The 16,678-nt window shown below is 39.6% G+C and overlaps 1 protein-coding gene across 2 annotated transcripts; it reads left to right on the top strand.

Annotated features, from left to right (window-relative positions):
- Positions 1-670: 670 nt before the first annotated feature.
- On the top strand, positions 671-16,294 carry ptbp1a (polypyrimidine tract binding protein 1a). Of its 2 annotated transcripts, none has more exons than XM_024267851.2 (16): positions 671-814; positions 1,537-1,593; positions 1,749-1,779; positions 6,354-6,414; positions 6,565-6,737; positions 6,928-7,074; positions 7,815-7,985; positions 8,240-8,350; positions 8,506-8,680; positions 8,773-8,850; positions 10,177-10,337; positions 11,503-11,536; positions 13,971-14,063; positions 14,422-14,638; positions 15,875-15,952; positions 16,084-16,294. In XM_024267851.2, the coding sequence occupies exons 1-16, from the start codon at positions 807-809 to the stop codon at positions 16,214-16,216; spliced, it is 1,728 nt and encodes a 575-aa protein (XP_024123619.1). In that variant the 5' UTR covers positions 671-806; the 3' UTR covers positions 16,217-16,294. The 2 variants fall into 2 exon arrangements, with proteins under 2 accessions (XP_024123619.1, XP_024123627.1); XM_024267859.2 differs by lacking the exon at positions 671-814 and adding an exon at positions 1,075-1,434 and having other exon boundaries at positions 16,084-16,216.
- The last annotated feature ends 384 nt before the right edge of the window (positions 16,295-16,678 follow it).

Below are 16,678 nucleotides of genomic sequence, written 5' to 3'. Positions count from 1 at the left end.
CCACTGAAGAACCATTTGATGGTTTAACCTCCAATCCAGCTCCAGAATGTCAAGCAGGGACGCATTTCGTCCCATTTCTGGAGTCCTTGGTTTCGGGTGGACACTTTCACAAGGCCACTGAGCTAGTAAAGTAGTCTAAAAAGGGTTACAACACTGAAAAAAAACTTTTCTCATTTTTAAAGACTATTTGGGCATTTTATAAACTAACTAATTGATGTCCATCTTTTTAATTGTGAGGACCTTTTTTAATTCAAAATAAAAACTTGTAAGTCATTGTGCTATTCCTTATTAGTGTCCTCTTTCAACATTCTGCTTTATTTTTATTTTATGGACTAGTCCATCTAACTAATGTGTAAAAACAAGGAAGTAGCTTATTAAAACTTACAGTTTTTAAACTTTTGGTTGAAGCACTTCCTTATAATCTATAAACATTAAAAATGACACATAAACTTAGCTGTGAAAGTTTGTTTTTAATGTAACTCTACTCTAATGTTTAATAAAGTATGTCAGAGAACTCCACTGCTTTTTAAACACTCGAGACTACGAGCTTCACATCCTTCCGAACTCTAAGCCAAACCTCTTGTTATGATTTAATGGAAATTTGCCGCGGCCTCTCTTTTCCCCTTGATTGACGGCCCTCCTGTCCAATCCCCTCTCTCCTATGTGCTTGGCCCCGCCTCCTTTTGGCTCTCGGAGCTGCTTGGACTAATCAGCGCGCGCCTCGGTCCGTTCAGCCATTTTGTAAGAAAATCAAGCAAGTCTGCCGCCCTACCTTCGTCTCAGACCTGCAGTTTTTTTCTTGTGCAATGGACGGGTAAGTAAAAAAGGACCGAACTTAAGACCTTAAAACGCACAACATTCCGACCAATACGCGGAATGAATCCTACTAATTGTTGTTAGTTAATACCTCGTGTGTTTGGGTTCGTTTTACCACAAACCCGTAAAGTTTAACTCGTAACGTTTTTTTTCCTCCAAAACATGCAACAGTTAGCCGGAGCTTGCTAGCTTTCGTTAGCGTCACCGCGACTCTTTACAAAGTAGTTTCTATCGTTTGATTCTTCTCGAAACCTCACGAACTCTTTTAAACCTCGTCTTTTCACTGCGGGGGGAACGTTTGGGGAGTTTTTCGTCTTTGTTTCTTTATTTGTGGTTAAAATGGTCTCTCGTGGCGTCTCAACGGTGAACGCTAACTGCACCTTTGTAACTTGGTTCCAGGGGAACTCGAGGGCGAGCTAAAGCAACGTGTCTCATTTCCGCATTCATTAGTCTGGTGGGCCATGTTGACGAAGAACATTTAATGTTGATTGAATCAGTAAAGTCTAGTTCTGACTTATCTAATCGGTGGGGCTGGAACGATTATTTACCTCAAACTTCGTCTCTGCACGCCTCGATTTCGATCGGTTAGAACAGGAGAAAAAAAGCGTGAAAAGATCTGTTAGTCTTACACGAACCCTTTTAAGTTGTTGTTATATTTTTGTCCACGTGTGTAAAGAACAGATTTTTAAGTTTGGTACTATTTTTATTTATTTTTTTTAGCCGCCTAGACGCCACTGAGTTGTACCCTCTGGGATCCGGCTACGTCCCTGAAATCGAGTAAGTACAAGAAAAATACTTTTCTATTTTTGTTTGTAAGCTTAGAGTTGGCCGCCTTTGGTTGGGCAACACTCCACCTGTAGTTTTGTTGCTTTATTTTGAGTTAAACAACCTAATTTCAATATTTCTGATCTTTTTGCTTCTTTGTTTTGCAGCAGTGTCCATGACATATCGGTTGGCACTAAGGTAAGCTGATTTCTACCCCCTAAAGTTTTCTTTTAGTTGTTGTTTTCGTGAATATTTGGTAGTAAAATATATTAAGTATTTTGCGGAGGGTGGTGTTTTTTTGCATTGGTAAAAGCTAAGTGTAACGCCTGGTTTACATCGGACACGGAAGCACCGCAAATCACAGTGCACGCCAGTTATACACGTAACTTACCGTTCACACCAGACGCGTATTTTCGGTCAACAGAGGCTTCTGCTCCGTCAATCTGTGGTTATTTAGATTTTTTTTTTGGCCATCACTATGTTGATCTGTGTGTTTTGTGTGTAATTTTATCTCTACGGTCTGTTTAGATACAAAAATATGATCGCATTTGTCTATCACTGTATTTTATTGTGAAAAACTTTTTGAAGTTTTGAAAGTTGACCAGAAATTCTCATCTTTCTTGGCGTAACTTCCTTTCAGAATTGACGTGGATCACTCCTGCAAAATAAATAAATAATAGACCAGACGCCAAAATCCGCTTTGCAGTGTTTCCGCGTCCGGTATAAACCAGGCATAATAATCCAAATGTTTGTTGTTTTTCTTGAATATTTGGGACTAACATAAATTAAGTATTTTGCTGATGATGCAGTGTTGTTTGCATCGGTTAAAAAGATCAGTTTCAGGCTCCAAACTTTGTGGACGATTTTAATCATTTTAATCGAAATGTCTACTTTTTTATACTTAGTTTCTTAAATTTAAGTTAGCTGTACTTGTGCAGTTGTCTTTGGCGAGCAAAACTGGTGTAGAGTGAAGCTGCAGGACTGTGTTTGACGGTTTTTAGGAGTATCCTCTAATTACTGAGCTGCTGTCCAACACAATTGTTCTCATGTAATGAGTTTGCAGTGGCAGACTGGCTTCTTTAAACATTTATGACACACAGCTCAATACGTACATGCGCAGAGCATGAGCAGAAAATCAGAGAGGCATGTTTGTTTGTCAGTTCAGTTGGAAGCAATTTTCTGATGTAGCACTTTAATAGTTTTCCTGTCCTGTGGCAGCCGAAACTTCCTGTTATTTTGTGCGATCCTGACTTGGTTTGTTGACCTCACAGGAATGTTAACAAACTGTAGCTTTGCCCGACTTTATCCTTCTACTGTCCTGTTTTTTTTTTCCTTTTTTCTACGGAATACGTTGTGTTTTTAAGTCTGACAAAACTGAAACGATAATGAACTTCTGCAACTGTTTCCCTAAATGTGCTGACATATGAATGCATTACATATTGTGTGCCTTTATAAAAAAGTTGTTATCCCAGTCAACGGATTGTGTGGGTGGGGGTGCTTTGTGTTGGTTGATGAATTGATCTCAGCCCAGAGCTGTAATCGTCTTCCCGCAACTGTGCCCGCTCATGCGTCCAAAGGTCTTTACAATGTTTAAACAAGTCTGATACACAGTCTCCGACAGGGAAATGCCCCACCCCTTCTGTTCATTTCTGCAAAGCGTGTTTTTCCGCTCGAATACTATTTCTCCTCTTAGTGCTTGCTGGTTGATTTGTAAGTATTTTTTTGTGTTTCTCAATTAAGTCTTGGTGGTAATAGTGATGTTGTGGAGCCTCGTCTTTCTGGAATCTGCAATTATCCTGTCTGGATAGCACGTCTGGCATTCTGTGGTCACATTCCAATCTCCCCCCTCCAGCCTCTTTTTAAGCCATGGTTCCCTGCCCCCCTCCGCTGGTGAAGGCTGATCAGGAACAAACATGTCTGTACCTGTACGGCTCGTCTTTGTGGCTCCTTAGAGATGTTGCCAGTCTGTGAATCCCCAGTAAAGCGTACAAAATACAAATTAGAAGGGAAAAAAACATTAGGTTTTAATTATTTTAGGATTAAGCTAATGTATTTGCAAAATACTAAAGTACAGTTAAAGTGAAATGGGAACTGAAAACTGTCCGTGAGAAAGTGCTGCTTAACTGTGTAAGCATTTGAGTCAGCAATGTATAAACATTCTTTAAAAGGTGCTATTAGTCTACCACATCTTTAACTGAAGACACAAGCCCTCGTGAGCATGTCTTTCATTCTTTGTGAGATTTCTTATCCTTTTGTCCTCCCGAAATGTACATTTTCAACAGTCTTCAAAACTTCTCTCACTCTAGATTTAATTACCCCAACGCTCTCCTTTGCCCCAGCGTTATTATACTCAAGAGAATGTAAGCGTGGGTAAGAGTCCAGCATGGAGGAAGTTTAGCAATGCATGGAAACAGGCCTGATTTTTGCTGTACTTCCTGTTGTATGTTTGTCTTCTGATAATGTCATGCAGCTTACCTACTTCTATAAAGTCAGACTGGAGCCGTTTCCATAATTTTGCCATTCTTTTGGGACAATGGAGTTTTTTTTATTTTTTTTTGTACCACCAATAATACGGTTTACTTACTAGTCTGCTGACTTGGCTTTGCATAAGTATAACCTTTATTTACTTAAGCTACAGTTCACAGTATCTAAAGCTTTATAGCTATTTAAATTGATTGAGACAGTCCTGTATTTTGAGTTTTCATTAACATTTCCTCATTTAGTACTTGTGTAAGCATGCTAAAAAATAATTGAAAGGTTGGGGTTGCTTTATTTTGAAGTTGCTGAAAACAGGAAGTTACATTTCTTTGTTTAAACAAAGTCCAAATATAATCAGTACTTTTAGACTCTGAAGCCAGTGAATTTTTGGGTGTGGTAAATAGGTTTTACTTTTTTACATTTAAAAAAAATAAGTTCTTATTTAGGGCTATAATGAGTATCAGAGTACTCAGATACTCGTGATCTGCTCCCAAAATGCAACTACAAATATTTGCGACATCCAAAATAACTGATTTGCCATCTTTGTAAATATAACTGATTTGCCATCTTTGTAAATATAGTAGTGTAGTAAAAATACAATTTAGGAACATTGTAGCTATTACTCTGAAAATGAGAATAATGCTGGATTTGAGTTTCATAGACTTAAAAATAAGCCCCAACGCCACCGTCACCAGAAGTAAACAGATCTTCAAAATGGAGTGTTTGTTAGGCTTCCCATTTTTAAAGTAAAACTATTGAGTGCTTTCAATTAAAAAAAAAACTGAAGTTCTGCTTACTGTTATATGTTCTGAAAAAACTAATTTGCTTTAACATTGTAGCTTTGGCTCCAGTGTCAACAGTCTTTTGGTAATGCTAACTCTTCAACAGTTGATGCAGATAATGTAATTCCAGCAGATTTGAGGCAGCCTTGTGCTGATATGTAACGCTGAACACTAGTGAAGTGTTTTCATACATGTAGTAAAAGACAAAAGAATAGCATAACATATAAACATATGAAAACATATGAAAAAGTAAGAATTGTGGTTCAATCTGTGAATTGTTGCACTTGATTGATTGCCACCTAAATAACGATGCACAGCTGTTCTTATTGTTCAAGGAGCTGAAAATTAAGATTCTTTTACTAAATTGTTTTGTGTTCAAGTTCTTCTGTAACCTTTTTTTTGTTATAATTTCATACCTGATTTAAATTCCCAACACAGAATTAGATTTGAGGTCCATACTCAATGGCCATGACTGTAAATTAAACAGCCTCCTGTGTTTGTCTTGGCGTGTCTAATGACCAGTTTACTTGAAAGGACAAGGCAAAGAAACAACGGTTGAAGTGTAACCTCATTAGCGTTACTCGTGTTACTTTTTCATGGACTGGTGCTGTGCATGAATTTGCATTCAAATGTGTGTTGAAAGTAACCAAGCTTGAAATACTCGGTTACCCAACCCAGTTCCTTCAAAGTTATTTTTCTGTCTTCAAAAAAAGGGCCTTCTCTTTCTCAACTCCTCAGTACTTGGTTGGGTGATGCTTGCATGCTTTGGCAACGCTAGCTTAAACGCTAACAAATACTCTGGTGGTCTGTGATAAAGAGCTGTGGAGCTCTTCATCTAATGGTGTCCTTAGGGCTCCATATGTGTGTGCTGCAGCGTAACAATGCTGCTAGTCTAATGCTGAACAGCACGTTCATTGTAAAATGTAGCCCAGCTTAGACTGCTTAGCCACTTCTTGTGACTGCAGTACTTCATCTTACACAAGCATAAACACACGGAACCACGAAAGCAGCCTTAAAACATCACTGTGTGTGTTCAATGGGCTGGACCCCGCACACTGTAAACTGCAGTGTGGATTGGGAGTGTTTACCTCACATTTGTGGGTGTTTCAGTGCATTTGGCTCACCGTTTGACTTACACAGGCTCTCTAGTGTCCGTTTGGCCAAAATGTGATTGCTGAAATGTTTGTGTGTGCTTTAAGATCAATAATTCATGTAAAAGACAGCAGATGTGCATCTTTTAACGGTTTGTAGTGCAGACAATGTGAACTTTATGCCTTTAATTTATTAATTGAAGAAGGATGAGAACTGAGACGATCTTGTTTTACTGGTAATGCCACTGAATTCTTCACGGTGAAAAGTTTCTTATGTTCCCTTAGCTATCGCATTACTTGGTGCCTTTTTCAGTTAGTGCTCTGTAATATGAGAGCTTTGCTTTTCACCTGCCATGTCTGTCCTAGTGATTGCACTGAATTAAACCGTTGTTTTGTGGGGGGGTGTTTTCTCCACTTACAGAGGGGATCCGACGAACTCTTTTCTTCCTGCATAACAAACGGACCCTATATCATGAACTCAGGTAGGGGGGGTTGCCATGGAGGGTTGAATCCTTTTATTAAAGTCCTTGACGTGTTTGTTTGTGTTGCCATGACGATCAATCCATTATTCAGAAAGAAGCAGCGCCTTGTGTTCCCTGCCTGATTTTATCAGCCTCTGTTTTCCCTCGCAGCCAATGGCAACGACAGCAAAAAATTCAAAGGTGACGTCCGCAGCCCTGGTGTGCCATCACGCGTCGTCCATGTTCGCAAGCTGCCCAACGACATCAATGAGGCGGAGGTGATAAGCCTGGGACTGCCTTTTGGGAAGGTCACCAATCTGCTCATGTTGAAAGGAAAAAACCAGGTAAGGACAGGCGAATCGCACCTGCGTGTTCGGAACATTTGTTTACCACCCGCTAAGTGGGAATGTGACAATTATTGTGCATTATGCTTAAATATAGAATTCAAAGAAGGAATCAAATGAAATGTTTGAATGTAGAACCTTTTTTAAGATTTTGAGATCTTGAGATGTTTTTGTGGTCTTTCCTCTGCAGGCTTTCTTGGAGTTTGGCAGTGAGGAGTGTGCTCAGACGATGGTGAGCTACTACTCCTCCGTCACCCCTGTCATCAGGAACCACCCCATTTACATGCAGTACTCCACCCATAAGGAGCTCAAGACGGACAACTCTCCTAACCAAGTGGTAAGTGTAACGCTCCTTCTTCCTGTCGTCGATAGAATTTCATCCTGCAGTTTCATAACAAAGCGAGCATTTTTGTGTTTGCTGCAAAAAACCTTTTTGACATACTTTTATAAAACATGTATCCTCTACCACCAGGGAACTGTAGCATCTAGTAAAAAATGTAATCAGAGAAAAGGACTTTATAAAAAATATATCATCCAAACTTGCTGTATTGTCTGCAAAATGATTTGTTCGCTTGTGTGATTCTAAATAAAACGACTTAAAGAAAGGAAACAAAAAGGTTTGAATCCTCCTGTCACATCCAAATTATTTGAATTAAATCTTCGTCTTTTAAGTTGTTTTAACCCTTGTGCTATCTTATGGGGTCCAGATGACCCGACCCTTATATTGGTGTGTGATTCCTCTCATAACAAAGGTGGACAGGGTTAGAAACAGTTCAGTGTGCTGTGTTGCAGGGTCTAGATGACCCCACTTTTAAAGTAAGCATGCCTAGGGTAGTGCAAGGGTTACAAATGTTGTCATAAACTAAACCAAATCTTACACTATCAAATGTTTGTGTGTTTACTTCAAGGTTTTATTACATGGGGTGTTTGTAGTGTTTTAACACCAAAGCAAATTTTAATTTTGGTTTTAAGTTACCTGCATATGGAATAAATGGGCCCAAGTCAAAATGTTCTCAAGTTTTTAATTCCGTTTGCTTTTTCCAGCCAATCTAAAGTGATCTTTGTCCGTTTCTTTAGCGCGCTCAAGCAGCTCTGCAGGCAGTCAATGCCCTCCATGGCGGTGGGATGGGAAGCATGGCCATTTCCACAGACGCCGCTAGCATGGGAGGAGGGACCAGCCAAAGTCCTGTGCTCCGAGTTATTGTTGAGAACCTCTTCTACCCGGTGACCCTAGATGTTCTGCACCAGGTACAGTGCATTTCAGTGTTATCTTGATGTTGGTGTTTCAATTGACCATTGGCACACCCTGTCCTTGGCCTTTCATGCTTTATTCTTCTGTGCAGCATGAAGACATTTGTTTCTAGTGGCAGAAATGTACAAAGTTGTACCAATGAGAACCGCAGGAATGTGACTAAATCTTGTTAAAATGTACTTCAATTTTGAGACTTTTGTGCTTGTAAATAACAAACTAAACTGCCTTTTTCTCTTGATCTCCTGTGTAGATCTTTTCAAAGTTTGGGACTGTGCTGAAGATCATCACTTTCACCAAGAACAACCAGTTTCAGGCTCTAATCCAGTACTCTGATGCAATGACTTCTCAGCACGCTAAACTGGTAGGACTGGTTCAGCACATTTTTCTGTCAATTGGTTTCAGCCACAGTCTTTTGTGGTTTTGTGGTACCTGGTTTAACTGGTCTAAAGCAGCAGTTTAGAGCGTTACTTTTACACCATTGATTAAATTGTAAACTTGTAATTCTCTGTTCTGAAGTCACTGGACGGCCAGAACATCTACAACGCCTGCTGCACCCTCAGAATCAGCTTCTCCAAGCTCACCAGCCTCAACGTCAAGTACAACAATGACAAAAGCAGGGATTACACCCGCCCTGACCTGCCCACTGCCGACTCGCAGCCCTCTCTTGACCACCAGGCCATGGCTGCTTTTGGTGATTTTACTATTACTTGGAGGATTTTCTTTCTCCCTCATAAGCGTTGGCAGCTTTCATGACGTGTGATGTGTCTTCTCTTTCTTGATCAGCGCCAGGAATAATCTCAGCCTCACCCTACGGTGGAGCGCACGCTTTCCCCCCAACCTTTGCTATCCAGCAGGCAGCAGGTTAGTGAAAGTTTTCCTCGTAACCCTTCAACACCGGAGCTCCTGTGTTTATGTTCTTTGATTTACTGTTAACGGTCGAAAAGTTACAGTATGTAAAAGATTTTGTGTTTATGCGTCACCAGTGACGTCTCAGGTGTTAAAGGGTTAATTAACATATTTTGGTTGTAAAGTCGCTACTATTTTTAGTGGTTTTCCTCAAAAAAATGTGCACATCTTGTGGGTTATTTGCTCAAAAGTGATCAAGTGTGTTGCTTTAGTTTGCTTAAACCATTGTCTGCAGCCTTTAATGCTAAAAGAGCCATATGATCCAGTTTCATGTGGACTGAAATCCAACGAGAGCCGCAAAGTTAGAAAAATACTCTTAATTTATGTTTTTGTGGCCATTAAGCCATTCACTTATAAAATATAGCTTTAAAATAATCTATATTGAGTTTTTCTTTTTTTGAATTAATTAATTTTAGTTTTGAAAGCAGCTCATACTAGTTCCTTTCAAAATAAAATGCATCCTGTATTTGATAAGATCCTCCAGCTGCAGCAGATTTACTTGAACAAAAAATGCAAAAACATTATCATTGTGACTTTGTTGTTCCTTCATCTTTTTCTCCTTTTACTAGTGAATATAAACAAAACAACTTTGGTGTAAAATACTAAATGCAAAAGGATGATGTCATTCTAATAATAATCCAATAGCAGATTTAACCTTTTCCCATCCTTTTGCTCAGTTTTGTTAAAAATCTAAGCATAAATAACCAAATGTAAATGAGCCAATACTACAAAACCATTTTCTATTCAACTTGTTTGCATTTTTCTAAAAAGAAAAAGCGCCCAAAATGGAGGTGGATGTGGCTCCAGAGCCTCAGGTTGTCGACCCCTGGCTTAAACACTAAGGTGATGGCAGAAAAACCGCCATCAGATCAATAAATCCACCCACAAGTCACCTGATCGTTCTGGACGATCAGAAAAACGAATGCGAAGGTCGATTTATCACTATCAGACATAAACGCGTTTGATTCACCCCAAACGTGGTCAGGTTTTGCATGTCTTTAGTTTTTTTCATCACTTTTGTTTTACACATCTTAACACGTAATGAAAGAGCTCAGATATGTAAGTCTAAAAAAATGCTGCTCATATTCAACAAAAAATAGTTTCTGTAAAAAACATAAACCTTGTTCTCTGGAGGATTCCTCGCAGCGTTTTCATGCTAATGTGGATGTTTTTGTCATTATTATGAACTAAGACGGCTTAAGTTTTTGCTGTGACTTTGACAGCCGAATCCTGCATTTGTGGTTCACTCATCCAAGCTGAAAACAGTCTTCTCCCTCTCAGGTCTGTCTATGCCGGGCATTCCCGGTGCTCTTGCATCCCTGGGCGTGGGCCACTCTGGCATGGCGGCTGCTGCCGCAGCAGCAGCCACCAGACTGGGCCTGTCAGGACTTGCTGCCACAGGGGGACACAACGTCTTACTGGTCAGCAATCTGAACCCTGAGGTCAGTACGCCAGAAGAACCAACAAAATCAAGTCTGTTATCAGCTTTCAAGTTTAGTCATTTTGTTTTCACTGAAATTTTAAGTTACTCGTCTTACGACAAACTAGCGTTTTTTTTTCTCCGTCTCTCACCACGGTCACATAAGTCACTGCTCGTATAAACGAACGGGTGTCGTCAGTCCAAAAACGCTCTTCTTTTTCAGGACTTGCTGCATTTCTGACCTGCCACTTTGTTCACTGTGAATTTAAAGTTTGTTTTTTAAAAACTAACTTCTTTTTGTAAAAAAAGAACTTTTATCATTTCATATCTTCATTTTTGTCCATTAGTTAAAATCATTCTTGAGTTGTTGGAGAGACAATATTACTTTTTCAGAAGGGTAATATTATCATTACTATTACATCATGTTTTCATTATTTTTGGGGTGTAATCAAGTCGTTTATTCTAGTGATTGCTAGATTTTAGATGTTTTTTTGAAAATTGATTTACTGTTATTGAATTTAAGTTAAAGTTAGGGTGTAATTTAAAAGTAAATATTGTCTCTGCCTTTTTTCTGTATTTCATTGTTAATCTTTTTTTCTCTTCTTTTTCTTCTAGTGTTCCCATAGTGACAGTGCATTTTAATTTAGCCAGTTCTACTGTCTGAAGCACATTTCTTTGTGTATACTGACCTTGTTTTTTTTTGTTTTACTTCCTTTTTTTCTCTCCCTGACTTTGTCCTCCTTCTTCCCCTCTTTTTCTGTCCTCTTTTATTTTGAAAATCCCCCTTTATATCTTGCCAACTTACTGCACGCCCCATGACCATTTGTTCCCTCTGTGACTGTCACCACTTGTTCCCATCATCCCTCTCTCTCTAATTCATACGATTTCCCCCCAAATTGGTTTTAATATTTGACGTCACAACATTGGCACATCTGCCCCCCCCCTGATTATACCACGATATTTCCTTCCACCTTTCCCACCTTTCTCCATCTTGTTCCTCATCTCCTCATCCCTCATGCCTCTACTTCCTCCATGGTACTGTGGCCTTCCTGTGGACCTCGCTGCCTGTGGCCTACGGACATGTCCCGACTCCACTCCACTGTCCTCCACTCCGCTCCGTCTCTTTTCCCCTGTCCCCTCTCCCTTTTGGTCCCCTGCCCCGCTGCTCCCCCCTGCTGTCTCTAAAGAGCGTTACGCCACACTGCCTCTTTATTCTTTTCGGTACGTTATCATCCTTTCATCTCCTTTATTTTATTACTACTGTTACCTGGCGAGGTGGGCATGTCTTGTCTCATGTTGTTGGCTTCATGTTTAACCACTGATAGTTCATCATCAGGTTACGGGGGGAAGGGTGGGGGTGTTTGTTTTGGGGTCTGGATAACCTGGTTTGGTTGTTGTGTGGTTCTTATTTTTATTTTTCTGGAGAAAGTGAAACCACTCTAAGCGGCAGCATTTCATTAACATTGAGAAACTTTGGGATTTGTGGCTCTCAGCCAAAAGCATGTGCAGTTTTATCTTCAAAGGGTGCAACCGCGACAAATATTCCCACTAATTGGAAATGCAGAGATCCTTGGAATAGGAATGAGGCAGGAAACCTCTGAGAAACAGGGAAGTTTTTACCCCTAGGGAAAGGAAAAAAATGGCTCTTTTTAACCAGGTGATGGTGACAGAGTTGGTTCAGCTCCAGAATGTAAGAAAAAAACATTTTTATCATCTGCACTAGTATTTTAATTTTATTTATTTTTGGTCAGCCAATGAAACAGTTTATAAAATATTATTTTTTTTAGGTTTCTAATTGACCATTTATAGGTCTTTATTTTGTGTTAATAAGGGCATTTTAAGATTGATTAATTTTGGATTTCCATACAAAACTTTATTTTAAAGCGATGATACAAATCTAACATTACTGCGATGCAGTTCTATGGAGATCGTTCTTCCTTGATCTCAGAAGGATCTTTAAAGAGCCTCTGATGAAAAATGTTTTGTTTTTTTTAGCATTTTTCAGATGATGGAGAACATGTATAAAGAAACTTGATCAGAAATGTAGTTTTAAGCTTATTTCTATATTAAAAACGTTGCAAATCAAATGTATTTGTAGCGTAGAATATCTACTGGGCGGGCCTCAAGCTTCCTGCTCCGCTCCATTCTGATGCCTCCTCTGGCAGAGAAAAGATCCATCTACTGTTTGGTTTTTGTTGATGGTATCTTGCTCAAAAACTAGAAATTTATGAAAAAATAGTGTCTTCAAATTCGGACGTCACTTCCACTTGATGACATCATCAATAGTTGCTGCTCAGCTATGTAAGCGTGGAGCTGCTATCCCTCAGAAATGCATAAAAACTTTGGCTTAATAAGTTTCAAATGGTCAACAAAAATTATTTACTTAAATTTGAATGAAAGCCCAATCCGAATTCTTCCCTTCTCCCTTCCCCTTCGTTTAACCCTCCAAACGGAGGGTTATGAAAATATACTGTCTAATATTTCGGACGTTACTTTCGTTCGATGACGTAATTAATAATCGCCAGTCTGCTAGCATGAGCCCGGAGCTTCCAGCACTTGAATATAAATAACCACATAAGTTTTATAACTTTAAAAAGGTCATGCTACAGCAGAAAGTAATTACTTACATTTAAATGTAAACTTCCATGCTTTAGAGCGCGCCCACATCAAGAGAATTGTTTCTCCTCTGCGCGACACAGTTCGCCCTACCGACGGAGGGATACAGAGCTCTAAGTCTTTTCACTTTACCCTTAAAAAGACTATTTTAGACACCCCTTTCCCTTAAAATGCCCCTTCAATTGGAGGGGTAGGGGAAGAATCCAGATCCAGCCTTTAAAAATGGTTTAAAAGATGATTGGAGGAGAACTGTTTTCTAGGTGATGGTTTTTTATCAAGTCAATAATCTGCTAAACTAAACTGAAAGAGAAATCTTCCGTTTTAAAAAGTCGATTAGTTAACTTTCGCTTTTGCTTGTCTTCACGTCAAAGTTCTTGATTTGAGCAAAATATGTTTCAGTAAAGAATCTGAATCCTCTCTCAAACCACTTTGGTCAAAAAGAGCCACAATTTAGCATTTTTGTCATTTCATAAATGAACCACAAAAACTAAAATATAATTTTTTTTTCACTCCTCTGGGGCTTCATAAAGTCATTATTTAAACAGAAACATGAAATGCTGCTGCTTTAAGATCCAGCTGTGGCATATCCCTCTGATTATGCCGCAAGATCTTTATTTTGGTGTTTGTAATGCAAATGTAGGTATGTGCATGTTTAGATGTTTTTCTGCATGTTTTCACTCGGGCCTCCGATTGGCCTCGTAATCAGATTTTTCCATGACCATAGAGCAATCATCTAGATCTGAACCTCTCACTGCTCTGGCTGATTTTTGTCTTTGAATCACAACTTTTTCCCTTTAAGACATTTTAGCTGTCATCTGTATAAATGAGGATTTAGAGGTTTCATCCAGAGTTGAGCAGACAGTAAAACTAGACTAGTGCAATGATCATTTCAATCACACGACTCGCATATTAGAGCAGTAAATGTTAGGACTTCTTAAATTGGTGTTGACCTTTTTCGTTGCTGTGTTTGACTGCGTGGCTCCTGTTCAGGTGTCGCAGGGTTTTTTGTTGCACGTTGACGCCCTTCCTTCCTTCGTAGGTGTGTACGGCGATGTAATGAGAGTCAAGATCCTGTTCAACAAGAAGGAGAATGCTTTGGTCCAGATGTCTGATGGCACACAGGCTCAACTCTGTAAGATTCTTGATGCTTTTTGGAAAATCCTTTTTTAGTTTTCTTAAAAATCCATGTTTTTTCTGTTTTTTCTCTGAGATGTAGCAATAAGTGAATATCCTCCTGACTACAAGAAGGAAAAATTGTCCCCTTAAGTTTTTTTTTTCTTTAATTAATCAAAATCTACAATTAGTGTGGCCCCGCCCCTTCACATTTGGTATTATTGATGAGCCCCAAATGACCTCCGTAGATTCCAAAAGGAGTTAGTTTAGTAATATTGTGGTTTGGAGGTTTTCAGGTTTAGAAATGTATTTTTATGTTTAAGGAAACAAAGTTTGAATAGAAATAATGTGTTCCTAACCGAGCTGGTTTCCTGCAGCGATGAGCCACCTGAATGGCCAGCGTCTTCACGGCAGGGCGATCCGCGTGACTCTGTCGAAGCACACCACCGTGCAGCTGCCCAGAGAGGGTCACGAGGACCAGGGCCTTACCAAGGATTACAGCAACTCCCCCCTGCATCGCTTCAAGAAGCCCGGCTCCAAAAACTACTCCAACATCTTCCCCCCCTCTGCGACGCTCCACCTCTCCAACATCCCGTGAGTACAGCTGAAGGATCCTTGTTTTCAGTCCAGAACTTGGTGTCCCGATCTGATCCTGTAGTTTCAGACTCAACCGAATGTTGAATCCAGATCAATGATTTCTTTTAGTCTTATTTTTATGATGAGTAATATTAGTTTCAAGCTTATTATTCCAGATAAACACTAATAGAAGTCTGCATATCATTTAATTGCCGCAAAGCAGAAAACGCGTCTAGTTTGTTCAGGAGACGCACAAAAACAGTTGTGTAAAGTTAGCAAGATGTTCACTGATTCAGACTTCCAGGCTCAATCCCATTTAAAAAATGTTTGCATTTGACAAAAGCAGTTTTATTGTTTTTTCTTAACACAAATGACCTAAAAAGTCATTGCATACAATTTAAAAAATAAGATTTAAACTCCGAGACGACTGCTAAGGGACCGTCTACAAAGTGCAACTCTGGGGGGAAAAGTTGTTTATAAAAATGTCTCAAAAACAAATAAATGGTTCCATTGATATGAGCTAGTCATGAATGCTAATCATCATTTTAACGCTACAACGATTTAAAAAGAAACTAATTAATTTATATATATATATATATTAATGCCATTGGAATCACTTGAGAATAAAAGTTTATTGGTTCTGAAGATGCTAAAGCTACAGTCACCAAACTTTCTCACATGACTAATGCACCAAATGCACCGAACCACTGTTTCCAAACTTCCAAGTCCACTGGAAACTTGTGCACACCAGTAGATTTTTGACAGCTGAAGGTAAAACACATACGAGCTAAGCTAAAGCTAACACGATAACGACCGACCGCTACAGAATCAAAGATGGGCGGGTCTTTTATACTGGATCATCAGAGTGTGATGACGTGGTACTTCACCAAATTCAACTGTAATACGTTGTTTCAACCTGTAGGGGGCAGCACACAGACGGTTTTAGACCTTAATTTCAGGAAGTTTATTTTAAATTGTCAAAAATGTGGCAAGGACCAACGGAGAGCACTTTTAAGCCTCATTATAGAGGTCAACAGCCAAAAAGAGCTGATTTAGTGTTAGTAAGGTTGATCAAATAAAAATAGATGAAAGACCTGGATATGTTTATTAAATTAAATGTGTCAGATCAGGAATTGGTTTTTGGATATTCTCAAAATCAAATGACTGGATTGGATCGGAGCCACAAACCCGATCGGATTCATTCTCACGTGTTTTGTGTTTGATCCTTTCTCATAAGTTCCTCTTCTGTTTTAGGCCTTCTGTGATGGAGGACGATCTCAGGAGGCTTTTCGGCAGCACAGGAGCCACAGTCAAGGCCTTCAAGTTCTTTCAGTAAGAGTCAGAAGCTGATTAGTAGAACCTGTTGGTCTGAGTTGATGCTGGAGTGTTTCCGTCCTCCAGAGCTGTCGGGACAGAAGAGGGAAACACGTTTGAGGAGTTCTCACAACTCTGATCTTTCACAGGAAGGACCGGAAGATGGCTCTGATCCAGATGGGCTCGGTGGAGGAGGCCATCGAGTGCCTCATCGAGTTCCACAACCACGACCTGGGAGAGAACCATCACCTTCGAGTGTCCTTCTCCAAGTCCACCATCTGAGTGCCGCTCCTTCCTCCTCCAAGCTGTTTCCACCTGAATGTTACTGTCAGCTACAAATGTCTTTCTTTTTTCTTTTTTTTGAAGGATGTTGTTTCTTTAATCCCTTTGCTGGAAGGGATTCAGATTTATTAAAAAAAGAACCTTTTCGACACCTATGATTAATGAAAGTGTGGAGCGACACTTTTACATTTTCTCAGGAATTCACACAAACTTGTATGAATTTTGCCAAATTTGCCAGATACATTTCTGCAACTTAACCATTTTTCCCCAACAAATTTGTGATGAAATAAAAAAAAATAGCAACATTCTTCAAAAAACAAAAGTGTCAGACCCATCAAGGTCAATGGAAGTTCCCGGGTGCCTTTTTGGAAAAGCGTTTCCGTTCCTTTAGGCCAGTCAGAAGCTGCTTGGACAGATCCTCGTTTTGTTCTCCTCGGGATCCAGACCACTATCCGCCTTTTT

The sequence above is a fragment of the Oryzias melastigma genome, linkage group LG22 (genome assembly GCF_002922805.2).
Source record: "Oryzias melastigma strain HK-1 linkage group LG22, ASM292280v2, whole genome shotgun sequence".
Taxonomy (NCBI): Eukaryota; Metazoa; Chordata; class Actinopteri; order Beloniformes; family Adrianichthyidae; genus Oryzias; species Oryzias melastigma.
The sequence above is the reverse complement of the archived record's forward strand: the minus strand, read 5'-3'. Positions and strand labels throughout refer to the sequence as shown.

Bases quoted from the DNA above. Each gene is read 5' to 3' on its own strand.
- ptbp1a (XM_024267851.2), top strand. The intron at 8,851-10,176 runs GTTAGTGAAAGT...TCTCCCTCTCAG, and splicing joins TGCTATCCAGCAGGCAGCAG to GTCTGTCTATGCCGGGCATT. The intron at 15,953-16,083 runs GTAAGAGTCAGA...GATCTTTCACAG, and splicing joins AAGGCCTTCAAGTTCTTTCA to GAAGGACCGGAAGATGGCTC.